The sequence below is a fragment of the Lonchura striata genome, chromosome 1 (assembly GCF_050655825.1).
Source record: "Lonchura striata isolate lonStrDom1 chromosome 1, ASM5065582v1, whole genome shotgun sequence".
In the NCBI taxonomy this organism is placed as follows: domain Eukaryota; kingdom Metazoa; phylum Chordata; class Aves; order Passeriformes; family Estrildidae; genus Lonchura; species Lonchura striata.
Genome location: NC_140703.1, coordinates 71,435,149 through 71,462,283, shown reverse-complemented (window position 1 = coordinate 71,462,283; position 27,135 = coordinate 71,435,149). Strand labels below are relative to the sequence as shown.

The 27,135-nt window shown below is 37.9% G+C and overlaps 1 protein-coding gene across 6 annotated transcripts in view; it reads right to left on the bottom strand.

Moving 5' to 3' along the window:
• Nucleotides 1–27,135, bottom strand: part of ATP8A2 (ATPase phospholipid transporting 8A2) — a 317,425-nt gene that overhangs the window by 249,185 nt on the left and 41,105 nt on the right. For 5 of the 6 annotated variants that reach the window (XM_021530648.4, XM_085580332.1, XM_085580328.1 and 2 more), the window contains 12 exons: nucleotides 20,571–20,670; nucleotides 19,883–19,981; nucleotides 19,005–19,050; nucleotides 14,772–14,812; nucleotides 12,861–12,934; nucleotides 9,710–9,779; nucleotides 8,182–8,309; nucleotides 7,067–7,178; nucleotides 6,378–6,543; nucleotides 3,992–4,119; nucleotides 2,713–2,790; nucleotides 628–716 (listed from right to left, as the gene is read on the bottom strand). In XM_021530648.4, the coding sequence (XP_021386323.3) occupies nucleotides 628–716; nucleotides 2,713–2,790; nucleotides 3,992–4,119; nucleotides 6,378–6,543; nucleotides 7,067–7,178; nucleotides 8,182–8,309; nucleotides 9,710–9,779; nucleotides 12,861–12,934; nucleotides 14,772–14,812; nucleotides 19,005–19,050; nucleotides 19,883–19,981; nucleotides 20,571–20,670 (1,131 nt within the window). The remainder of the gene's footprint in view (nucleotides 1–627; nucleotides 717–2,712; nucleotides 2,791–3,991; nucleotides 4,120–6,377; nucleotides 6,544–7,066; nucleotides 7,179–8,181; nucleotides 8,310–9,709; nucleotides 9,780–12,860; nucleotides 12,935–14,771; nucleotides 14,813–19,004; nucleotides 19,051–19,882; nucleotides 19,982–20,570; nucleotides 20,671–27,135) is intronic. The other variant, XM_085580352.1, reaches the window with a different exon arrangement.

The following is a 27,135-nucleotide window of genomic DNA, read 5'->3' as shown; positions in this document are numbered from 1 at the left end:
AGTCATCCCACGAAAACATATGCTGGAACCATGGGTTCAGCTGTTCATACATTTGAATCAAGTTTTCTGCCTTTTGAGATATCTAATTTAGCTAACATGAAATTCAAAGGTTAACTTACACTGAGATCTTAAGACTACCCATTTAACATGAAGCAAATACAAAGATGAGGATGACTCAAAGGGATCCTTTTGACAGAACAGAATAAAGCCAGTAAGCAGGTATCCCTCTTGTGCAAGGAATATTAAGCTCTATAACGACAACTACACTGTTCTAACAAAATTCTGGGTCTTCTCAAGTCACAGGAATATGATTGATAAATGCTACACTTGGGCTGCAAGTTCTTCCCTCTTGAAAGGCCAGAGCTTATTTAGCGCTTCTGGTTTTGCTTAAATCATGATTAGGTAAGTTAGAAAGCAAGTTTCTTTGCTTCATGTGAAGTACTCCCCAGGTTTGACTTTCATAATTTGCGCTGCAGGACAGGAAAATGAAAGCTACTAATTAAGACCACAAAATATGCTACAATATAAATTGAAGAACAGAATGTTCTAATCCTTTTTTAATATAAAATTTTGTACCAGTAGTAAGCACACATTAAGCTACAGAGTTTTTTTAAAAGTCATACCTACCCATATGTCACTCCAGCAATACTGCATTTCTTAAAATTCATTATATTGCATGTTAGAGTACCTGTTTTATCAGAAAACAGGTATTTTACCTGGAAAGGAAAGAACAAGTCTGATTTTCAACTTGCATAGTAATAAAACTCAAAGTAGAAAACAAGATACTCAGACATATTGCTTAAATGTCAAAATATTGGGCAATGCAGGCTTATTACAGCATGATTTATCTACTAAATCTACAGAACAAAAATCATGCAAATTATTTAATTGCATTAATTCTTTATCTCTAAATGTGGAAAGGCTCAAATAGTAAGTATCAATTATCAAGGCTCTAGTGAGGTTACTACAGATGTACTTGCTTGCACTACTTGGACATTTACCAAATCTTTCAACTGTACTAATCTCAAAGAGTGACTAGAAATGAAAACAAAGACTCTTAGGATTGTGGAAGGCTCACTGGAATTTTACACACTGAAGACATTCTGTGTTTCAAAGATCACCAGGAATGTTTGGGGATTTTTTTTCCCCTACCTGTAAGCACAGAATATGCTAGACTAAGTCCAACTGGTACTCTGCAGGCAAACAAAACCTGCTTTTTCTGATGTCCACTCATGAGCAGTCCTAAAGTACACAATACACAGCCACAGTCAGCAGTGCCCTAAATAATAATCCCTTAATGGAAACGGTGATTTTAAGGTAGAACTTGGAGGCAACCCCTCAAAGCAACTTCTTGGAGCATAAGCAGATTCAACATTCCCACCTTTGAAGAGCTACACCAGACCAAAACTAATTGCAAGTTAGTGACACCACAGTTGTACCACTGCACAACTGTAAGACTTTCAACCAGGAAGGGATGGTGATACCATGAAAGAGTTAGACAACTCAAAGACCCAAATAATTTGACTAGAGTTAGAAGAAGCTTTTCCTCAATAATTGCCATTCAGCCCAAGACAGTGCAGTACACTACTTGTAAGGTGATCCTTTAGCTGTGCACTATACTGCCACTGAATTCAGCATTGGAAATTGAGCCTTTGCAAGCCAGAAGTCAAAGTGGCTACCCACACTTCTGAGGAATTTTAAGTCATTAATTATGTCACCATAAAACAAAAATAAGGCACCTGTGAACATGTAATTCAATTAAAGAATCAAAAAATTCTGTCTAGTTACACAGAATCACTATTAAGCCATTCCTGAAAATAACATATGGGCCACCAACATACATTATACCACACATCCTTTACTTCAGGCAAAAAATAACACCATAATTCAGAGGTTGATAACTTCACATCAAAGTGATTTAAGCAGAAATCAAATTTCAGCATTCATAAGAAAAATACTGATCAGATTAAGCAGGAACAATATTGACTATCCCCCTAGTGAGCAGGATATTATTATGCATTTTAAATACATAAATGGTGTCTTCAATATTAAATTCATGGCTGTGATAAAGTCCATGTAGTTCCATTACAAACCTATAACCTTGATGGTCAAGGAAAAAAGCTACCATTTCTCAACAGTATTACAAGATTCCAACAGCAAAGTCATATTATCCAGTAAGCTTGTTCTGGGAAGCCCTTCCAGTTTGAAGAAATGTTATTTACAGAATAAACCAACCTACAACTAGAACTTAATATGTAGTTATCTTTATCTGAAAGGAAAATAGAAATGCTTGAAGGAGCACAATATCTAAATTAGGAATACCAACTGCATTTTTTTTACTTGCATCTCCTGTGAAGTAGTCAGAAACATCAAAAATAATAACAGTCTAGCCCTGTATGCTCTGTTCAGGTACAAACAGACAAAACCACAGAGCATCTTTCCAACACCTTTGAGAATAAAGTTTAGAGTGAACATAAGAAATAGTTTCAATTCCCAAACATAAATCTCCCTATATGACATTACATTTAATCCTGTGATATCTCATTATTTCACTTGTAAGGCACAGACTAGAGAAAATAAAAATGCCCCATTAACCCAAGCCACAGAGCAACAAAATAAGGTTGATTTACACATCTTGTACATCTTGCTCTCATACCTTCACTCTTGAGATAGTATATCACAATCATGACACTTCAGAAAATGTTATCATACCTGTCCAAGTTCCTCATTAAGGTTTGAGGTTCTGGCCATTGCAGGTGTATCTGTTTCAGGGTAATACATATCTATGTCCTGAAATGAAAGCAAAATGAAGACTTATGTTATGGAAATTAAACACTAAAGTCTCTCTTTTTCTTTTAGTCAGCTCCAACTTGGCTTGACTGTCTTATCACTATAAGGAGGCATTCTGAATGCATGAGATAAACATCATCCCAGGATGAATATGGGTGCCTCCTTTCCAAAGTATACCTCCATCCTACAGGGATATGAGAAAAGACAGATTCAACTACAGGTAGTTAATAAAAAAAAGGTGCAACAGAAAAAAAAAAAAATCAAACTTAGCACAGTAGAAAGAAGCTCATGCATTAGCCACACTAAGCATAGGTGGTCAGTTACAACAAACAGTTGCTCTAGCCACATCTATGAGAGACAATTTTACTGGATCCATGAAATAAACTTCTTCAGTTACAACAAAGAAATAGCTGCTACACAAGCCAAAGAAGCTTCTCTGATATGCGTATCTGCTACATTACAAGCAGCTCAGGGAACAGACATATTAAACTTCATTTACATTTGTTTTATAGGAACCTGCTACATTACTCAAAGTCCAAGGATTAATGCATACCAACAAAACGTATTCCTCTTGATTTTGTCCAGCTTGAGAGCCACCACTACAGTATTTTTGGCCCACAACTTGAGAAAGACATTTTGAAGTCAAAGCTCCCCTGAACAGAGGGATCACTGTTTGATTGCATGAGGCAGCATCAACTTATCTTCTTACAAAAACATTACGGTCCATTCCAGAGGTGACCTTAAGGCCAGCCTCAGGATGAAAAAAAAAAAAAAACCACAAAACAAAAAAGCAATGAAAACAACAACAACAACAAAAAAAAAACCCCACACCTTCAAACAAGTCCAGTCTTGCCCTCTGCTGTATTTCAGAGAAGCTATAAGATACTGAAGAGTTTTCAAAAGATAACTACTGGACATGAGTCAGTCAAGAGAGACCTCCTTCAACCAAGAGCTGAGGCTTCCTTCTCATCCTAAAAGCCTAAAATACAAGTGATCATTTGCACAGGAGACCTTCCTGTAACTAGATCTTTTAATTTCCTGTGAAACACAGAACTGATATATAATAAAACCTGAATTTTCCCCTGCCTTTCCCAGAAGTTGCATCAGAAAAGTAATTAGAAAATCTCGCTAAGATGTCAAGTGGGTTTTTATTTTCAATGTCAACATCCAGAACTGAGATACATTCACTCTTGCTACTTACCCAATTGATAAAAAGAGCCTGAGTAAACTTGACAACTTCCAATGTCACCAAAAGGCTGATTGGAATAAGGTTGTTGTACAAGATTATAAACGTCAGCAGATTGTATCCAAAGTTGACAGACAGCATTTCTGTGGATCAAAAGACACAGGACACTAGCAGACAAGTCTGAGTGGTATAGGGGCAATCATCTTTATGCAGTTCACCTAATCAGATTTTGCCAAGCTAAAATAATACACTACTATTTTGATGTCTAGTGTAAGGGCCATTTTAATATTGATTTCAATAGAAGGTAGATAAAACACCCACAGAACCATGTATTTTATACCAGGTGAAGAAGACAAGGTTGGTGAGGCTATATATAAAAGAACAGAATACTTGCTGAACAATTTTTGCTAGACAGATGGTGAGAAGTACAATATTCCCCACTATAACCCAATTTAAACATTTATCTAATGTGTCAACTGCCCAATTAAGAGTGCCTAGTGTCACTAGTAATATAACCATCTTTCAGAAAGTGCCTACTTGCCTCAGTGGAGTTAGGTAACGAAAAATAAACACTGAAATTAGTTCTAAAATCTGATATCATTTTCAGAATTGAGAATTTACCCTTACTAAAGAAATTGGTGAGTACAAGTTGACTGTTAAACACTTGCCTAGTATATGAACTGAGGCACCCTGCTTAAGCAAAGAAGTTGTTATTAATGGTGACAACACTGGGCAAATTGCCCAAATAAGTATACCATTACAACTGGTCCTAAAGGGAAGGGAAAGCATTTATAGACAGCCAACAGGAAGGCACAAGTCACAGCAGAGACACAGGATGAAGGTTCCTGGTCACAGTGCTGCCCACAGCTTCTCTTTACAATCAAAGTCTCCACATTTGTATGCTCTCAACTTCCCTAGAAACTTAGAGAGGCACTTCAGTCAGCACACAGAACACCCAGCACAACAGGGTCAGAGTCCATAACTAAGGGTTTTCAGCATCACAAGTTAATTAGAAGTCAGGGAGCAAACTAGGAGGTGATAGAATCCAGAGAAAATTGCTGAAGCCTAATAAAGATCAGAGTTCGGACAAAGGTACCTCAAAGTGTGAGTACACCCTAATTCCATATCTTTGATAAGTTCACAGACAACAGAAGCATGCTTGGTATTGTAACATTTTCCAATGCAATTTTTACAGGGATGAGACATTTAACCAAAATTTAACATCTACCTGCCGAACCTGAAAAGTCTTTCCTGTGTGTGGCAGTTACAGAAGATAGAAAAATTGTGCATTCAATTTGCAAAAAGATATCTACACAGACTATAATGTCATCTTAGTCTACTGCAAATTGCACCTGTTTTATATTCCAAGTTCAAGAGTCCATTCCATTCATCTTTTCCAGTACGGCTTCCGTCACTGGAAGGCACAAATTTAAACTTACTCATTAAAAAACAAGGGGAGAGCAGGCAAGAAATTCTGAAAGTTGCTGACACTGCTACAAGACATTACAACTAACAAAACCCAGAGACAAATATGGGGCATTTCCACGCTTTTCTTATGTGATTTTTTTCATTACTACCACAACTACAATTCTTAAACTGCAGAAGATAACACTTGCCATCTGTTTTGCATCATCAGCAGACGAGCCATTTGCAGTTTGTGATAACTGCTTTAAGATCTGCATCTCAAAATGCTTTTAATACCACATTTTATAGCTAATGTAACCTCCTCAAAAGTCTGCTGGGGAGTATTTCATTGTCCATGTTCATCTTTGATAATGAACTAATAAATCCAAAAAATCAAATAAAACCCTTCAAATAACTATGCTAAGAGATCAGTTTTCTCACAACAAGGTAAGAGAAGGTAAAGACAGAAACTTTACCCAATAAATAAGAATTGTGACGTTTAGCATTTCAATTTTCTCTAAAAGAGCAGATCAGCATTTCTAACTGAAATAAGTGAACAGAAATCCTTTGCATCTGTATATAAGCATAAAGCTGACGTCAGCATCAAACTGATACTCCCCATTCTGCAGTCAAATTCAGTCAGACACACATAAGGCTGCAGTACATGACCCCTCCTGAGAAAAAAATTTGTGTATGGTGTCTCTACAGAGATGAAAGAAGTGAACACTGGATATCCAAGTGCCCCTCTTCTGTTTCTGTCCTGCTCCTTGGGTGCTAGCCCAGTGATATTTGCCTAACCTTTAGAAGCCTCACTGGAAAGCTCACTTACACCAGCCTATTCTCAAAAAAAAAAAGAAAATATTAGGTCATCAAAAAACTAGCAAGATGTGTGGTTTTTGGGGTTTTATTTCTTATTTTATGCACTAATTCAGTGTAAGTAAGAGCATAGCTGCCCCTGCAGTCTAATACATCACTGGTTCTGTGCCTGCATACTCACTGTTGGAGCCAAGGTACCAGACAACTTCGCCGTGTGTTCTGTTCCATAATAAGGCACCTACAGAACTCACAAGGGCCATTACCAGGAGAATACAGAACAAAACCAGGATCTGCATGTTGGTCACTTTCTCCACATTTGATCTCTTCAGAGGTGCTTTGGTTGAATTCTGAACGGCAGCAGGGGGAAAAAAAAAGACAAAGAACCTGACAATGGCTTTTACAAGATAAACGTGCAGAAGCAAACCCAGTCTTTATTTTCAGAGTCCATTAGAGCACCTGTGTCCATCCCACTGATGGTCAGCAGCAGTGATCAACATATGCATGTTGCTGGTCTCACCAGGCACTCCCTGACATTAAGGCAATTAAATTAAGACAAGAGTCCTGTATTATCTCTACTATTATTACTATACCCTCAGCTGTTAAGCCTTAGTTTTAAATGTCATCCAGCTACCAGATATATTAGGATGAAAGTCAATTCTCCTTACATATTGAACTGCTGTCACTTCAGTTTGTGTTTGCACATGTGCAGATGCAAACTGGAGTACAATGGACCCTTCTAATCTTCAAGGCCTCCAAGCCTTAAAACAACTATAATGAGTCAGACGGTTTAATAAAATTAAGTCAATAAGAATACAGGAAATATGATCAACTTCTATCAAAACATACCCTTAATCCCCTTAAAACCTTTACCTGCATGAGTTTTGTATCATGTCCTGTATACACAACAATACCCAAGACCCACTGAGTGTTTCTCAGTTGTGCTCCCCTCAGCAAGATCTGGTCTGGACCAACAGGAACTGGGCTGCAAAAGAAAAAGCTCATGTTGCAGTTTTTGGTAACACTTTAAAGAAGATAGTTCTACTTCCAGCCTTGCTCCCCAGTTTATAATAAAAACAACCCCAAACAACAAGAGGAGAAGAATGTAATAGCAATATAATGAGCTTAGATTGTTCACACAACTGAAGAAAGCACTGAAACCTCCGTAAGTCTAATTTCTGCTAAAGCACAGTAGGGAAAAGCTGCTCCACTTATCCAGTACTTGAGAAATTATGTGGCAGCCATAAAGAAGCATTGCACTTGACCTTGGCTAGAACATTCTCCCTCACATCAAAGACAGGGAAGCATCAAACTTGCTAAGAGACCATCCATTTCAAGCACACTATCATATACACTATTAAACAAGCATTTGAGAAAGCCTCTATCAACCACATGACTTCCAAGTGGAATGCAAGTGATCATCTGCTATTCTTGCACTGAGCTGCCCAAGAATATACATTTGGTGAAGCAAAAGAGGTACAGCCAAATAAAACACCTATGTTCCTACCAACCTGTCACAATCTGAATTTGAGTACTAAAACTACATACTTTTCTTTCAAGAGTTGTAGAAATTGAACACACACTGACAAAGCCTCCGGGTTCTGGGATCACTTTCCTCTGCAAACCTGACCTTTGTGCAGCATTTGGCTCTTGTTGAAAGGGAAAGGTTTCCATTTCCTCTGTGTATCTTGTGTAACAAGAAGGCCCTAAAAACCCCAGCCATTTCCTTGAGTCCATCTCTTTAGATATACCTTTTATCAGAATATCACCATTCATTACAAAGAAACCAATACTCCCATAACAAGCAGAAGGCTATATACAAAGACAGAATTGTATTATGTTATACTGGCACGTGCTCTAGTTAAAGAATATTAATTATTATCCTCCCCTTCTGCAGCAAAAACATGCATATGCTCCAAGTTCCAGACTAAAAGAACAGAGGAAATGTTTTTCCTAACCAAATGAATTCATGGCTTTGTTGTCAATACCTTTGACCATCTAAGCGCAAGTTTCCAGTGAAGTCATAGAGATGGCGGTTGGGTCCTTCACATTCTATCCTCCCAGACACTTTCATCAATTCTTCCCTGGACTGGAGACTAGCAGTTTGAGACAAACCCTGCATAGAACAATTCAAAGGAGATTATTGACAAAAAATGCTATTAGAAGGCACCCTAGGAAAATGGTGCTTCCTTTTAACATCTATGAAACAAAATATAGTTAAATCTGTACAGGTTTGTTAGTCAGGGTCCTGTTTGGCTTTGGTGTTTTTTTTTTGTTGTTGTTGTTGTTGTTGTTGTTGTTTTTCTTTTTTTGGGGTTGATTTTTGTTAGGTTTTGGGGTTCTCTTTTTTAATTTTAGATTCAATACCTCTTTCCTGCAAGGAAGACTCATTATGAACACAGAGAAACCTACTAACAAGACTGAAACTCTCTGCACAGATATTTACATTACCTACATGATCTCTCTTGAATTAAGAGGAAAGTAAGATCCACAAAATGTGAAGTTGGATACGTGCAGGGGGAAGTAGGAGAAAAGCAGTATAAACAAGCCTGTTTTTTTTCTCAAAGTATAGCTGCACTGATGTGTTATGGCTGCTAAATATGGTCATTCTAAGTGTAGTCTCTCTTGGGCCACAGCAGCCAACATGCGCTAATCCTGCTCAAGGTCAATATTCAGCCTGTCACGCAACTGCAACATAAAGTACTGGTACTCCACATCTGAGCACATGCACGGCACCCCACTAACCTTCTAGTAAAAGAGGAATCCATTTCATCTTTCTTTTGCCAGAATTTGACTGCAGCACTGCAAGCCAGAGCAAGGTCGTATTTTTGTATTTTAAGCATGTCCTGAAGCAAATAAAATCTTACAAAAGCTCAAGACCTGACTTAACAGCCTGATCTGGAACAGTAAATCACATTTCTACAAATGCAGTAAAGAAGAAGCAAGCGTAGCTTTTTAAAAACAAATTATCTGTGTTTCACAATCCTAATCTAAATACTTTTTTTAATGAAAGAAGCCAAAGATTCTTAACTATTTCTAAACACTATGACAAAACCAGAAAGATCCAAATAAATTATTTTGCTTACCACAGTGATAACAAATCAACTTATACATATAAATAACCTTTTCAGCTTCTGCCTCTGCACAATACTCATAAAATAGTACTTGTGACAGGAGACACTGCAACTCTCATCACAAGCATAGCTGATATTTTTTTTTTTATGTACAGCACTTAAATTCCACTAACTAGATCTTCAGGAAAACACATCCAAGGTCTGTTTGATTTGTCTCTCTGGGCTTAAAATACTTGCTCCAGGTTAGTTCCTTACACTTGCACATGGTGTATTACTGCTTAGGTTTGTATCTGTTGAAAAGGCAAATTACATCCACTTGAAGAAAGATGCTTTTTAAAACAGCAAAAAAAGCACTTGTATTGTTACCATGCAAGCTAGATGCTGATTCATAACTAATATTAAATACCTAAAAGAAAAAAAAAATAAATTCAGTTTGTTTTACCTGTCGTATTTTAAGATTCGTCTCCCCATCAAGATTAGCTGTTTCAATATAGCACATGGCTTGTGGTTCACTGTAAGGAGTGTAAGATTTTCAATATTAAAACTCAGTGCTTTTTGGTACACTTCTTTTACACTAATATAGTCCACCACAGACTTCTTCAATGCACTGCAGAAGACAGAAAACTATACTGGTGGTATACAACCATGAAAGCTGAAAGTACATATTTACTACATACAACTACAGAGAAAGACAAGTCTAAATCAAAAAATCAGTAAGAATTTAACAAGTTGTTATAAACGTAGATGCCTAAAGTGGATTACTTTGAATTGCAATCCATTAAATTGCTTCCAAAAGCTATGGATGAAAGAGCAAGTATTGAACTGTATAAAAAGGGAATACGGTTGGATGAAGACAGCAATGCTCTGTCTCTGCTATTGAATTCTGTCTGTGACCTGGACACAAAAAATCATGTCTGCAAAGTCCCCTTAATAAGGGAAGTACATCCAAAGTCACTGCTAAACAGCTTTTTTTTGGGCATGAGAGAAAGGTTTGCTAGGATTGAGGGCTGTAACCTGCATCTTTCCAGATGTGTTTCTGCCCTTACCCATAGGGACAAAAGTCTTCCTCCTAGAACTGAACTTTCTATTAGTCAAGCTCTTATCTATATCTAACAGAGGAGCTTGCATAGGTGGCACCTGTGATAAGAAAGGGTACTTTTACCAGATCTTTTCCTGACATGCCACTCAAGATTCAAAACCTCTGCATGGCACCATGAAAATGATTTTTCTGCCCAGTGTCTTCTCAGGCTACTAGAAATATCAGTTTCCCACCTGGACTCAAGCAAGTGCTTCTTCAGCATATCACTTGTCATATTCTTGATAAATGGCTAGGTTTTTTCCAAAGTCACAAATTGTTCTAACAGCAAATGTACTCAATCAACAGAACAGTCAGTAATAAAGACTCCTTAGGAAAATAATAATTAGGAAATGGACAGGTACATTTATAACACAGTAAGAAGCGAGATTATTCTCTACAATTAATTTTGCTTTGAAAAGAAAAAATGGTTCAGTCTATTCTTTGTCCCTTCCTACACAGGCAATTTGAATCTGAACCCAAGAAAGACATAGATTAGAGTCCAGCTTGATTCCAATTTTACTTGTGTCAAACACCTTGTCTACCACAACTGAAGTGGTTAGCTCAGGAAGGAGCCCTTTTGCAATACAATTCCTCTAATTTCCATAGAAATTGTATGAACTGTGGAAATGAGACATGTGGACATGTTTCCATGCAAAGTTGTGCTTGAATGAAAATATTTTTCCTACATGTTAATTCATTATTTATGTAAAATTTGATGTCACCTTTTTGCTGTACAGGAAGCGAGTCAAGATAAAAACAACTGTCAATTTTACCTCTAAAAATCACCTCACACAGAAAATCAACATATACAAGCAAAAGAACCCACCCCCTTCAGAACATGCAGAGCTTTCTGGTGAACTGAGGACACTTAGTATTGACATTTAAAGGAATCATGGGAATAATACCAATTATAAAGCAGAACTGACATACAAATTGCTATTTATTTCAAGCAAAGCTCCTGCCAAATCACCATGCTTTGGGTTAAATTCTCTAATTATTATGTGGTTATCAAAGACAGCAGGTTAGTAGAAAAATGTAGAAGAAAAAGCTGGCCCACACAGTTAAGAAATAAGTCAGAAGAGGTTTTTAGTATAATGCATTAGAGAAGTTCTTAAGTAAAATATTCTTCAATGCTGAAACAGAAAGTTATTGATGTCCAAATTCAGCCTAGCTGCATATTAAGTTGACAACCACTTATTTAAAGTTTGAGTCTTGTTTTGAAAAATACAATACTGTATACCATGGAATGAAGGTGCCTCTATCCTTCATGATGTAGTAATTCAAAAAGACTGAGCTTCTGCATATAGCTTAGAAAAAAATAAAATCTTCCAGAAACAGCATAGACAATAAGGATGGAGCAGAAAATACAGGAGCTTGAAAAAAACAAGTTCCCCTTAAAAGCTGGATCATGTAAGAGAACTGAAACCCTGAGACCAGAGCAATCTGCAATCACTGCTGAAAAGCACACACACAGGAGGGAATTACAGAGGTGTTGTAAGGTTTGGTTATTAGAGCCAAACATGCTTAAAGCATGTTTAACAACAGGAGCTGTGCTGTTGTCTCTTGTTTAAACCTCATCTGTCTAAGCAAACTGTGGTCTTGATTAAGCCTCAAGTTACTCTACAGAATCTAGAACCTAGAGTAGCAGTCAAGCACCACTCAAATGTTTTTAGGAACTATGAGACCTCAACAAATGAGAAAGCTGGGCAGGCCATATGAAGTTTAATAAAGGCAAGTGCTGGATTCTCCATCTGGGACAAGGTAACCCTAGATGTGTGTACAGACTGGAGAATGGGATGAGGGAGAGCAGTCCCATGGAAAGGGACCTGAGGGTCCTGGTCAATGGCAAGTTCAACATGAGTCCACAGTGCCCTGGTAGCCAATAGGGCCATATGTGTCCTGGGGGGCATCAGGAAGTTGTCCCACACTTGAAACTAAACCAAGAAGGACTCAACGGATTACTGTTGCTACCATGCTAGAGATGGGCCATACATGTGCTGTATCCAAGAGAAGTAGTGAACAAAGTCCAAAAGCTCTTTTGTTGTTTGATGCCAACAGAGCTACCCTTTCAGATTTCCTATTGAAAGAGAAATCTTCCTGGGGGAGCACAGAAAAATATGCTGAATATTCAGTGGAATTAACTGGAAGAAAACTTAAGCTTCCTTATTTAAGGGGAGGGATTCTCAAAAGGCCATAGAACCACTGACTGCATGAAGCTCATGTTAAGGACCTTCAGTCTGCCAAAAAACTCATTAATACAGAGTATTATGCATCTGCAATTCATAAAGTGAAGTCTTGGAAACACCTCATTTTAGAAGAGCCTATCTACAATGATACATGAATGAAAGCCTAGTAAAGCCATGTTTCGTCATTGAATTTTGTTGAAATTTGATTTCAGATGTGGAATAGAATTAGTGTTATCTGATGTCTGGTTTTATTAATAGCAAATACAGAGATTCGAGTCCTCTGCACCTCAGTTCATCAGACACATGACTTCCACGCCCATTCAGGATACCTGGTAGATATTATGATCATGTCTGCTGGAAGATGCTGCCCATTGGTGACCTTCACAATATCGCCTACTGCTACCTGTGGTGGTCAGGAGTACAGTAGCATGGAAGAGAAAAACAAACAGTTCGCTTGCCTGGAATGTTAGTTTGTTATTTTCTTTCACCCAGTCAGAAGAACAGCATCATGCACAGAACAGCTAGAGACAGTTTTTCTGAAAGTCAGAGTACTTTTCACTGCAAGTTTGGAAATATCAAAGCCTTCCCTTTTCTGAATGTAAAGTAAACAATTCTAGATAGACACACTCAATTAGAAATTGTGAACTTCTGTGGCTTATATTTAATAAAAATTACTTTTTTCTATAGTTCTGCCATTATCCAAATTCAGGGGTTTTCTTTAGTCTTATTTTTTTTTTCCCTAGTAAAAAAGTTATCTTTAGACTTCACCTTCATTAAGTATCAAGAGTTTTCTTCCATTCCTTATCTGTGTTACTTACCTACCCAATCATCACTATAATTTTCCCTTAATTCCCCTTAGATGCATTGCTTGTACTAGTCACTAGCAAATAGTATCTTCTCTATGGATCCATCATATAATCCTGTTCTTCCCTGAGATATGCAGAATTCTGGAATACTTGTCTCCTCCTACACAGGCCTAAGATTTTTCAGCACCTTGAGTTAGTCACACATGCATGGGACTTTCATTCTCAAAAGAGTCAAGTAACACTCTCAAACAGTAAACCAGGTTTGCCCAATATGCATGAGGCTGCTTAATGCCAAATGTAGAACTGAAAGTCTGACATGGGCTTAAAATACTTTCAAGATATTAATTTATAAAAATGGAAACAGATGGCATGTTTGAACAAGCAGATTCATTAGTTTTACTCAGATACCACTAAAGATAAATTCCCTACCACTTTCAGTACAACCAAAAAAAAAAAAAAAAAAAAAGAAAAAGAAAAAGAAAAAAGTAAGAAGCCTGCCTTAAAGTGATCAAGGTGGCTAATACAGTAATACAGAACTGTTTAACAACAAAAGCCTGGACAACATGCAGTTACAGACACAGGTCAATTCAAGAAGTGCCTAAGGGTATAAAAAACCCAGATTCCAGGCTTGACCTTAAACTTTCAATTCACTGTCCTTTCTACAAAAATAGGACTTGGAACAGCATAAACAGGAACCAACATTAGCCATCTGAATCCGTGGCAATCTTCAGCTTCTACTATAGCCTAACACTTCAGCAGTATTGCTTTTAGGTATCTTGAGACTGATCTCATTCCTCAGAGGTTTTAAAAGGGTGTACTTTTTCCTCAATTACTAGATAAGAGGGCTAATTTTATCCTTTAAAAGGCACTAAGAGCCACAACTAGATCGATACATCCAAAGGCATTTCAGCAACTTCCAGGTATTAGAAATAAAGCCCACCAGACTCTGACCAAGGGCCTCACAAAACATGGGTCCCAAGTGCCTCAGGTAGCAGCAAAGCTTGTGTTTCTTACTTGAGCAAGCAGCTTACTAATTAGTCTCAAAGCCCAGGGACTTTTTAGCACAGGCAGCAAAGTTAAGTCTCTGCTAGACTTGCAGGGGAGGTACAGCATTGCAGTGAAAATTACTCTTCTAGGCAGACTAAAAACCAAAATACTGTTTACAGTTTACCTATTAACTGCACAAGGAAAAACACAACAATCCATTAGAATTGACTGTAACACAGTACCAGGATTTAAAAATGGGTACTCAGATGCCTCACTCAGGACAATTTTGACTACTGGAACAGAAAGGATCCCTCCTACCCCCCCCCCACCCAAGTGACAAAGAACTCCCATGTAGGATACATTAATTCCAAGCCTCCTAATTAATTCTGGCAAGAGTAATTCTTGAATACTTGCTTTCCCTCCCTCCCATCCTCAGGTTTTATTTACCTCTTTCCACATAATGTTCTGCCACATCCCATTTCTTAGAACTGGAAAGAAAGCTTAAAGTTAGATTACAGAATAAATAGTCATAATTCAGACAAATTTCAGAACAACTGTATCAGCAGTAGCAAACAATAGGAACCAACAAAAAAATCAGAAATGCATTTTTCAGAAGCTGGAACTTCTGTTCACAGCTGTGGGCATGTGAATACAAGAAAGAGGAAGAATGTGCCCTTCATATTTATATAATTTTTATCACCTGCCAGACAACAGTTGGTGGCCTGATTTCTTCATGGCATCACTTCATACTAACATGTAGATGGGCAGCATTGTTTCTTGTTTGGGAAATGACCTTCCTTAAAACAAAAGGCATTAACTGCCCATTGCCAATCAGTATCAGGAAGCACCTTCACTCTGTGTATGATTTACCACAGAATTTTCACGTCTCATCTTTTGCCTTGCATTTCATTCATAATATTTTGACTCTGGCACATGCAACTTCACTATCATTACCTATAGCCCATATAAATCTGAGTCTTAATTGCCAAACAGGCTCAAAGCCCTACTGAAAAGCAACAATCAACTTTGGCAGAAGGAGAATCCTTACTCTTGAAGTTCACATTGGAAGAATAAAAAGAAAAGGTACCAAAACCAACCTCAATTTCTATAGGGCTCCATTTCTACACTGCCATCTTAACACAGTCATTAGTCATTTACCCTGCAGCCTGCCTTTCCACCCAAGCCCTTCCTCTAGGTGATTGTACACCTACTTAATACTACTCCAGCCAAAACAGTAAGGTCAAACATGCCCAATTACTGCTGAATAACCCAGTCCAGTCCAGGTCCAAGCACAGCAAGTTCACATTAATTGAAAGCAGCTGCAGCTAGTTTTCAAAGGTGTTTAAAAGTGCAGTGTGCAACAGATCAGAGTTGAAGAGGTCAGTTCCCTACTTTTGAATCCAAACAATCTTCTCAGCTGTATTTCATACACATGGCTAATCTGAAAATAATACCACACTCTCAGAAAAAAATTCTGCTCAATACAGCCTTGACCATCCTACCCAGGACATGCCACTCCACAAACAGGAATGCAAGACTTGTCAGAATAGATGAAACAGAAGAAACCTGTCTCTTGACTCCTGTTCTCAGGCCACACACATTGAAGCACTGAATCCTGATATTTAATATTGCAGCGAATGACTACAGTGAACTAAACTATTTAACAAAAAATGGATGGGCAGCAACAGAAGTACTGCCAGTGACGTGTCAAAAAACAGCTGAGCTTTCAACCAAATTACAGCAGTTTAGGGGAAGAACAGTTTTGGTGCATCCCTTCCATCCCTCATATACACTGTTCTTGAATTGAGCTCTGCTTAGTTCAGAACTCAGAAGGCTTGAATCCAGAATCTCCAGGGGAAAGCCAAATACCTGCAGCCTTGACTCAAAATCCAACCTTCAGAGAGGAGTTGCAACATCCAGCATCTCCTGTGCCATGGTCTAGACACCTCCCTATTCCACCAGAAAGTTTTGGAGACCTTTCAATAACCATTTTGTTGACATTGTTATATGCTCACACACAAAAGTATTTTGCAACATCAAGTGCTACAAACTTTGTCTGGTAGGCAGTTTACCTCAGAAAACAATTTAACTTGCAATGCTTACTGAAATCAATTTAGAAATTAAAATTAAATACCCAAGCAAATTACTGAAGCTATTTTCTTACTGTTCTATTACTGAACTATTTCCTCTTAAACTCATAATCCCACAGCCTAAAGAGAAAGCTGCCATTAGACATAAAACAGTTCAGAAATTTTGGGGTTGCAATTTCACACCTCCTACTCTGCTTAACCCAGTTTTAGAGGAGTACTCCAAAGGACAGAAAAGGACATGTCTTCTGTAGAATATCTTTAGTAGGGCAAAACTGATGAATTAGTCATTGTCCAAAGATACTTGGTTAAAGGAACAAAGGACAAATACCTAAAAAGACTGTTTCAACTTAAGAGAGTTTCAATATATACCTTCTATTTAAGGCCTTCCAAGATCATAACCCAGTTCTAGACCTAAGACTTAATGCTGTCACTCACATCCAGCCATGCAGGGCCATTTGAAGTGAGGTTCCTAAAGGGAGCATATCCCACCAGTCTTGTTCCAGAGTTTGCTAGCCCTGTGCTTGTCTAATACTCAAGCTCATCCCATGCAATATTAAATGCTCATTACTTATTCTTTGACAATGGGAGTATCAGGGCATCAGAACAATTATTACTGAGCTCTCTATATCAATGCAATACACTGCTCAGGGGCTTCACTTGGAATTATATTGAGTCAGGTCCCTAGATTTAATGTTATCATCACAGACATCACGTGAAGCCATCCAAGACATAAAACACTGGCTCAAAGCCTAAATACACTCCACCTCCTAATGCAAATGTTCAGTGCTCACCCAGGGCAGAACTTCACTTTTAGTTTGCTCCAAAGGCAATTTAATTCCTACATATCAAAGCCACTCTGCAAAGTAAACTGATGTTTTCCATGGTAAATTTAATACAGCAAAATAACTTTGAAGATACACAACTGCTCTAAAAAACTAAACAAGATAAATGCAAATTACATGGCTGCTGCTGCAGTAAGCAACCAGACATTGCAGGCAGTGGAGTTCAGGACACAGCCAAGCAGACAGCAAGCATCTGCTTCGCAGTGAGCATAAATGCTCTCCACACTGAATGCATTGATTAGACACCACTCAGCTATAAGAGCAACCTAAAGGCACACAGAGAACCTAAATTTATTTCTTCTTAATCCCACTCTAAACTGAAGTTATATTTTCACTCTGGTAATACATGTCTCAAGAATAAGCCTCTTTAGCCTTCCTCTTAAGAAGGAGGAGGATACAGTATTACGTATCAGACTAAAAATTTATTTAGAGTATTCAAAGGTAAAAAATAAAATCTGAACTCATAATTTTTCAAGTGCTAAGATCCACTTAGCTCCATTAGAACACCTAGTTTTCTTTAAGGTTGTCTCTCCACAATTACTGTGACAAACGTCCCTTGAAGTGTTTGTTGGCACACATTCTCTACCAACAAATGAATTGTAACTGCCTCTGCAACCTCTGGAAGGGCCATCTTTCATATTACCCATAACAAGGGCTGTTATGCTACAGCCACTTAATTGCCAATTGCTCATGACTAATACAGTGTTCTTGCACTCCAAATATCTTCCCAGACTCTTGTAGAGAGACATTACCTAGGAGAACTGATAAAGCAATGCCTTTAGATGTGTATTAATAAACAACCTTAGTGATCAACCCAAATTTTCAAGCACCAAACTCAGTGAAAAAAAACAGATATAATGTTTGCAGGACTATATGATGCATGGAGCCAGCAGGTTGCTCACTTTCCCATGTTCCTTTAAGTGTTCCTCTAGCTTTTTGACACTTGAGGTATTTCTGCTTGGGCGGAAGGGCTCTTCTTGGAGCTCAAGTCCCTGTGTTCCTATTTCAGCTGCACATTTGCACAGAGGAGCAGAAGTGGAGCTGTCCAACACATGAACATGGAGCTGCCTTGACTATGGCACAGGACAATCACAGGACGGCCAGTGACAAGCTCTTCCTATTTTCTGCACAGGTTTTCAGTTAAGGGAGGTGAAGAAAATTACAGTGATGTCTTCAGGCATACAGTGACAAGTACTATCCATACCTTAATGATACATCTAGGCATTCAGTGGATATCAGCATTAAATTCTCTTTCAGTGACACTTCAGGAAAGCAAAGCTAAAAAGTCCCCAGACTTACTATATTTAAAGGGCAGCAGCATTTACAAAAATGACTTAAAATTCTTCTGACAGCAGCTTTCAACATTTCAGGGGGTTGTTGGCTTTTTTAGTTCTGGATGTTTTGGTGTTGGGTTTGGTGTTAGAATAATCAGGATGGAGTTTGGTAAGGAAAAAATCGTTTGGTTTTCTTGGAGGTGCTGAGAACTATGCAACTTTGCACAACCTTGAAATTACATGAACTTATAAATTCAGGTAATCCTCCCAATGCCTCCCCTTAAGTGTCAGACCATCAACAATCAGTCTGAAACCTTTATCAAAGTAAAATCCTAAATTACTGGTAAGTACCTGCTTTAATGGTCATGATGGCATTCCTCACCATCATGACCATTAAAGCAATAGAATTGTTCAAAAGTAAAAGTAAGCATTCACTATTTGCATTTTAAATACTTAAAGACTGTTTAGTCTTACCTACTGTTTTCTTTTTATTCACTGCACTGTCAGCCTTATGCCTTTTCTGTAAGGAAACAAAACATTTCATTATACCTCATTACACTTCATCACAAATTCAAGAATGATCAGAGCTAAAAATATGACAAAATGCAAGATGATACATTGGGTCCTTTTTGCCTTTATGGGATTTTTTGCTTTGTTTTTTAAAGTCACAGATAATCTAAATCGAAATGGTTTGTAAAAGAACATAAAGAGTATAATTTACAACCTTCAAAGTGTAAATACTCGTGTTGGAAGTCTGGCTCAAAACTTTATCAGTGGTAAAAAAGTCTCCAAAGCTGGGTTTTATTGAAGAACAACAAAAGTAACAATAAGGACCACAATATTTAAATAGATATCCATGTATATAAATTTCATGTGCTGTTGTTTAGACTGATATCCAAATGATTTCACTCATCAGTATTTTGCAAAGCAGAAAGACCTCATTCTGATGTAAAGTACACAAGCAAGTTAGAACAGATTTTGCCCAAAACAGTCTTCTCTATCCTTAAATTGCTTGCCTCCCCGCAACCCTCCTTTTCAAGACCATCTGAAAAGACCACATATTTGTCAGAACTCTACACTCTTTCTAATCATAGCATTAATAAGCAAGCTTGAAGAAGGAGAAACAAATGTCCTGATTTCTACTATAATGAAAATATTTCTTTATTTCAGTGTATTTTCAGTATTTATTACAGAAATTCAAGTACTTTGAAAGTCAAAACAATATTTTGCTACTGTTAAGCAATGACTCAAGAGACTTCAGAGATGCATGACTTTATGGCATTTTATAGCTTTTGGTCTTTAGCACAGCCTTCCCCATCATATTCATTCCCATCCTCATCAGTCATACTCACATAATCTTCTATGATTTCTTTGATGCCAGCAACTGTTAAAATAAATAGCAATGGCACCAAGGTGGTATATCTTCCTGTTGGAGAGACATCTGGAATTTGCTGTGAGCAGAGGGAAAAGAGACCCCTTTTATATTAGTATTTAAAATTAATTTCTGGCACATTTAGAATTTTATGCAAAGCTCTCAGAAGAGAGAACACAAAGTTCTCTGATTTACTGTGTGATTTGTGCCTCACAGATATTCCATTTCAGTGGGCAAACTATCCTACAGTCTACGTAGGTTTGAAGAAACAATAACAAAGTTAGAAGATACTGTTGTTGTACATGCCTTTTTTTCTATTTCTCTTCTCTTTACAAGAAAGTTATACAAATTACATCATTCACATGGAAGCAATGATAATCTGAACTAAGCAAAAGTTTCACAAGTCACATATTCTTTTCTCATAATGGTCAATAGCTCCATGCTTTATGACACAACTTATTTTTACTTATTAATAAAAGAGGTTCGACTTTACAAACTACATGGAAAGAAGTTTCTATGCTGTCTTCCAGTTCCAGTTAGCAACTACATATCCCATTAATATGAGTATTAAGTTTAAGAATTGCCTTGCAGTTAAGCATAAGAACAGAAATAACTTTTACTGCACTACCATTGCATTTTATTAACAAGGCAAAGCAATAAAACAATACCTGCAGTAAGGCAATGAAGAGGAAGAATGCATTTGCAGCTTTTCTTATCTGCTCATACAGGAATCGAGGTAGAAATGTCACCACGCTGTACTTGGCTGTGCTGCAGGGTAGAAGATTTTCATCTTAGTACTTCATCAGAATATCTGGTGGGGATCATGACCAAAAAGTCTAAAAGCCAGTGTTAGACAGCAGTTCAAAGATGAGAGAGACATATTTAGAATACGAAGGAAGTAGTTGCTTTGGTTATGATAAAGATCTGTACCAAACAAAAGAGCCATCACACAGACCCAGAAGGCCATCAGGCCCACTTCTACTGCTGGTACCCTTGTTGTTGGATGAACTATCAGACAATCTGCCATCCATTCAAACTTCAGCACTGTGAACAGTCAAGCTTTCATTTCAGTTCCAAGCGCTTACCTTTCATCAAAACACGGAATTTAAATGTTGGGGGAGGCAGAGTTGAATGAGAGAAATTAAATGCATTGCAATGCGTTTTTAAAATGCATCATTTCCTACTTCAGAATGACTTATGCTCAGATATGAATAATCCTCCAGAACAACATACACTTTTTCAGATTAATGTCTTTTGGCTTTTTTCCTATTTTTTTATATGTATATAACTAACATATATGTATACACTGTAACTAACAGATATATCACTGAATTATAACTTTCTACTGCCTTAAAACAAAAACATACAGCACTAACTAGCCTTAATCACCTTTGAAATTTGTCATCTTCACATCAAATCCATAATGGGCATTTTTTCCCTTCAGGAAAAAAATGTCAAAGTTGACATGATAATTTAACCATTAGCATAGAACCTTCACCTCCTAAATTACTGGCCATCATCATGAGTTGGGGTTTTAACAACTGAGCACCGGTAGCTAAGTATGCCTTGCAAAGGCCCAACAAGAAATGACAGGAATTTTGAGGTGTATTTTTTTTTTTTGGGGTGCTGTGGTTTTGGTTTCATTTTACAGGTGTTTTTGGTGCTTTTTTGTTCTGGTTTGGTTGTTTTTTGTTTTTTAAGAAGTCTTGTATTTCCAAGGAACTGAGAAGACTAAAATACTTGGCTCTCAAGAAAAAAAGAAAAATTGTCTCCCATTTCCTGTTTTACTGACATTTCCTAGCAGTGCCAAGACCACCTCTCCATTAAGTCTAGTCCTCTCTCCCCCACCAAAAAGCCTTCCAGATCAACTGAAATGCACAGTATTGCTATTCAGAAATCATAAAGGACTAGGATAATCAAACGCTTTAGCTATATGATCTGCCTTTCACAACAGACTGCTGCTATGCATAAAACTCTTACTACCCTGATCCACAAGCAGCTGAGTTCAGTGGGGTTCTCTGACCTCTGCACAGACAATGGTTAGAGAACTGCATTTTCCAACTTATTGCTTTAATCCCCTTCTTTTCCTTCTTATCTGCCCCATCCTCAACTCCAAGCCATCTAACCAGACACTGCTGCATCTTTCAAAATCAAACAGTATCTAGATGTATCAAGGCACAGCCTGTTTTAAAAGGCTCTATTTTAAGCACTAAAGAAAAATTAGTGGGGTAAGTTAAAATTAAAAACCAATTAAAAACCAATTAAGATGCATCTTAGGAACTTGCCTTGTTTCCTCTTCAAGCAACTACAAAATCCCTTTCTGTTCCTACTGCTGCTCACCAGAATCAAGTATTTAAATACTCAACATAATATTTTACAAAAATTTCAAATAGTTGTACTTAATCATGGCTCATATCTACTAAGCCAAATGAGTGAAATAATACTTACAGGTTTAAAGTGAGTCCAGTCTTTATATAAAGAAAATTACTTCCTTCAAATACTTTCAGCCCTAAATATTTCTTTTTTTTTTTTAAGCCACATTTGCTTGGTCTCATGTGTAATAACCTTCCTTTAATACAGAACATAATTAAACACACATCTCAGAATAACCTTGTGACTTAAAAATATGGGTTAATCAAGTTCACAGTCAGATCCATAAGCAACATCTCCAAGCAGGACTAATTAGACATCAAACAATGTCAGATTTTATATGAGAATAGTATTCCTCTAGGTACCACATTGCTATGATTATAAGAACACAAGAATTTGACTGCAACCAAGCTGAAACATTTATTAACAACATTCTACCGCCTACCAACTTCACAGCTAGCTGGCTCAAACATGATTCTTACTCTAATAATTATGTAAATGCCAACACAATAAGGCTCTTTTGAAAGAGGTTTGTACATACTAAGTCACGCCATGTATTCTATTGCTTAAGTAACTTGACAGATGCCCATAGAAAATTGGTACAGCTCTAATTAGAGGCAGGTACAATCAGCTGTTACCATACAGGTCAGAACAGCAGCCACAAGTATGAGTAAAGAGCAGATACATTTTATTATTCAAAAGGAAACTTCTTACAGAAACACAGCTAGCAGTCTAAGCTGGGCAGGAGCATGCAACTGACTTATCTCTGAAGAACAGTTCTTTAAATGATAAAAACAATGCTTATTTCTAAATAACATAAAAAAACTGTTGCACTCCTTCACAACAGATAGATGTGTTACAACTTCAGGACCACCAAAGCTCAGGAAAGTTAAAATCTACATATGAACAGGTAGAAACTTCAGTCAGCTCACTCATAGCGCAGTTTTAGTCACTAAAAATAAAAAACTGGCAGGTTAGCTCTCTGACCAGCCTCAATTAGAGCCACGTTAACTCAGAGAATAGGAGGCCTGCAGCTCACAGAACAGGGTGAGGCAGGTAGAGGAGGGAAGCACAAGGGGGAAAACAGACAACAAACTGGTTTCTCCTAAAGCAACAGCTGTTAGCTACACAAATCTCGCTTAACTACACAAGTTCAAATGCTGAACAGGTGTGCAAACATTAGAAGAGACATCTCCTCCACACCTGCAAGTTAATTCACATAAGTCATGTTTCAAGTTACACCACCGTGCAAGACAGGAGGAACAATACCAAACCCTGCTAAACAAGTGAATTTGGATACACCCGACTACAGCTGGCTCTGGCCACACTGTTTCTAGGGAAGTGCAGAGATTTTTTTGAAAGCAATCACTGTATAACGTGCAAAACATTAGTGTCATTCACATACTTTAACTCATTACCATATTACTCAAGTACCAAGGATTACCTAGCAATTTTTGTAACAGTCAAATGAAAAGTAGCAAACAGTGCAGTGAGAAACTCTATAGCCGTTCTCCAGTACTCTATTCATAGGTAACTTTTGCACCATCACTCCCATTGTTGCCTTTCCCCCTGTCTCCCAAAAACATTTTATTAAATTAGGTTTTACTTTACTAATGGTTGAAGAGGCAAAGGCTGTCAGTAAGACGGGCAGAGCAGTTACTTCCTTGAGACACGTGTGTGTGCTGGCAATATGCAGCTGAACACAGTCTGCACTTTTCCAGTCAGCCATCTAAAGCACTTACACCCCTTCCTTTAAAATAGCAACTCTGAGATAAACTTCACTTTATAACCATGATTAAGAAAATTTTAGATAATTAAGATAATAATGATTAAGAAACAAGACCTTCTTGAGATACATGGGGTCCCATTTACAGGGGTCACACTACATCAAACTGTCCTTTCCTAGACAGCATTCACACAAACCTACTCATGCCACAGTTCACATACCTGAATTACTCTCCAAGAGCTGAAGAATGACTATCACTTGATGTCAGTGCTTTTAACACATATCAGTTTGAAGGAACAATCACTGAAGAAGATAGGCACAGACACCTGAACCACAGCAAAAGGGCTGGGTAATTAAAGTGAATGTTACAGACTTGAACTCTTCTCTCACCAAACAAGCTTTGTGTCCATCAACACGAACAGAAGGTCAGACACCCAGTAAAAGAGAAGGAAAAGAAAAACCCCAGAAAACCCAAGCTGATCTGCTTGACTGAAAAGCTCAAATACTGTCTTTAGTTGGAATGGTGTTTGCATGCTAAGGTCCTGCCAGGCATATGACACTTAATAGCAAGACTGACATCAGCATCTGAGGTTCTGCTAAAGCTCTCATGTACAGAGGTAGCGTGACAAGCTGCCTCCAGGCAATCACCATTGCAGCAAGAGGCACAGCAGCAAGCTTTATGTATTTCAAGAGATATTAACAGAAAAAACAATATTCAGCTATTACATTAAGTACAGAGAACACACATTTATAGGTACATCTCATCAACAAGCGGCTGCCATGCAGAATACTGAGGAGATTGTTCTAAACCCAAGTGTCACGAACAAGGTTTTCAGATAGTGGAAGGTCATCTACCTCCTTGCACATAGGGAAGATGGTGTACCTTCTTGAAACTTGCAAAAGAGACAAATCAGCTGTTTACAAGGTCCCAAAAAATACATCATGAGGGCTTATAAGAAGCCATTACTTATACGCCTATGAAATGATTATTGGTTGACTGAAAATTAGGTCCTAGATACCCTGGTTTTATAACACCAGGAAGCCTGAAAAATGCAGCTGCCAATTCAATTGAAGGGCCTTTCCCTGTCAGATGAATCCTCGAGACTACAGCTCTTACAGAGGAAGACTCCAGCCAGAATGGGTTTCACTGCTGTATATGGCTGTACACTTCTGTAAGCCAAGAAAAGCATATGTGGTGCTTAAATATCCAAGGCAGACCCTGAGCTCAGGGCAGAACAGAGGAGCGTGAAAGGAGCAGGACTTGCCCTTGCATAGGAAAAAGTTCAACAACTTGAATACTGCAAGACATTATTGCTTAAAGCTTGCCAGAGCAAGACAAAAATCAAGTCACTCAGCTCTGGAACAAGCAGTGTCTACAATCCAAGTGCCTATTTTGTTTCCATCTTTCCCTGCACTCTGCTACAGTTTCTCCATAATACCAAAGGTATTTTTTATATACAAATTCAAATATTGACAAAAAAGGAAATGGTTTAAGGGACATTCTTGTGCTGAGCTACTGAAACATCAAACCCTGAAAGATTTCCCAAAAAAGCCACAGAGAAACTGTAGAAGATTAATCTGTTGTCTGAAATTATCCACACAGACAATGAAATTGATTGAGAGTATTCAAAAGTATTAGAATTAATCAATTCCAGATGAAAACTTATCAGTAGTATTCATCTCAAGCACTTCACCACTTCCCCACATTCCTTATTTCTTTATTTATAGTATGGGTTCCCACCAGAAGCAACTAAAGGCACCACTGTTTGGAAAACATGTTATTACCCTTGCTTGTTACAGGTGGAACTGATCACATCTCAGAATCCCTGAGCCTTCTGTCCTCAAATCATATGATTTAGAGGAAGATTATTGTTTCATACAATAATTAAAAGAGTCAGGATATATGAACACAGTCCACTCATTTTCCTGAAGGTCAAGTACCATTAGAACTTGCTTTATGAGGACCACAATGATTTGGGTCTGCTGCCATAAAAAAACAAAACCCTTCAAAAAACCAGTTTGTTCAAGTCAAATTCAAGGTCTCATATACAAATAAAGTAAGGAAAAGAAAAAAAAGCAGACAGTTCTCAGCTAGACAACCAGACACTAATGTTGAGAAGTGTTTTGCACAAGGGAAAAATCTAAATTAGCACAGACAGTTCAGATCATTCCTACATCATTATTTCCTAGTCATGGGCATCCTACATCAACACCTAATAAAAAGATAGGGGGCTAAGTGCAATCCTCAGTGGTTACCAGTGCCTGAGCAGGCAAGTAGAGTTATCTACCCTTGTGTACAAGCTCCATTTCAGGAGCAAGATTATCAGGCTGACAAACCCAGCCTGGCTGAGCTACCTGCACTTCCTCCAAAGCTGCATCAGCAACAAGCTCATCTTCAAGGGCTTCAATTCAACTCCTACCCTTACACAGACAGACCACTGCTGAGAAAAAGGAGAGGAAAATGCACTATGAACTCCTGTCCACTGAAGCACAACAATCTCATTACTTTCTAGTTCATTAGGATAACCTCCTAACCATGTAAGGATTTTTTAGAACTTTTAACGCTATTCTAAACTGCCCCAGCATCAGCAGCCCTACTGCCATACATAAGTAGTAAAAGACTGCAACAACTAATGTAATTTATGTTAATTACCAAAGCAAATACTATTTCCACTAGGAAAGTCTCCTACAGTAGCTCAGTCTTAATACAGAGTAGGCACTGCCACAACTGCTTACGCTCAGTTTAACCTGAAAACCAGACCACGTGTCACATTTAATAGAAGCAAGAGCACTTTTGCTTCAAAATGCAGTACCCTAGAGGCTTTTCCCAAAGCTTGCAAACAGGAAAGGCCTTTCCATGAGTTCTCTATTCATTAAATCCATACAGAAAGGAGAACAGATTCCTGGCTGTTTTTCAGTAACAAATACCTTAAACAAAGACTGTTTAGAAACAATACTAAAAGCTCTGAAGGCATGATATTGTTTCAGCATGAGTGGAGGTCATCACTACAGTAATACACACTCACTTTGTAGTAGCCCTGCTGGCAAGTACAACTCAATAAAAACAGCTGACCAGCACAGTTAACCTCAAAATTCTACTGTCTAATAAAGTAAGTTTAGTACAACATTTAGTTACT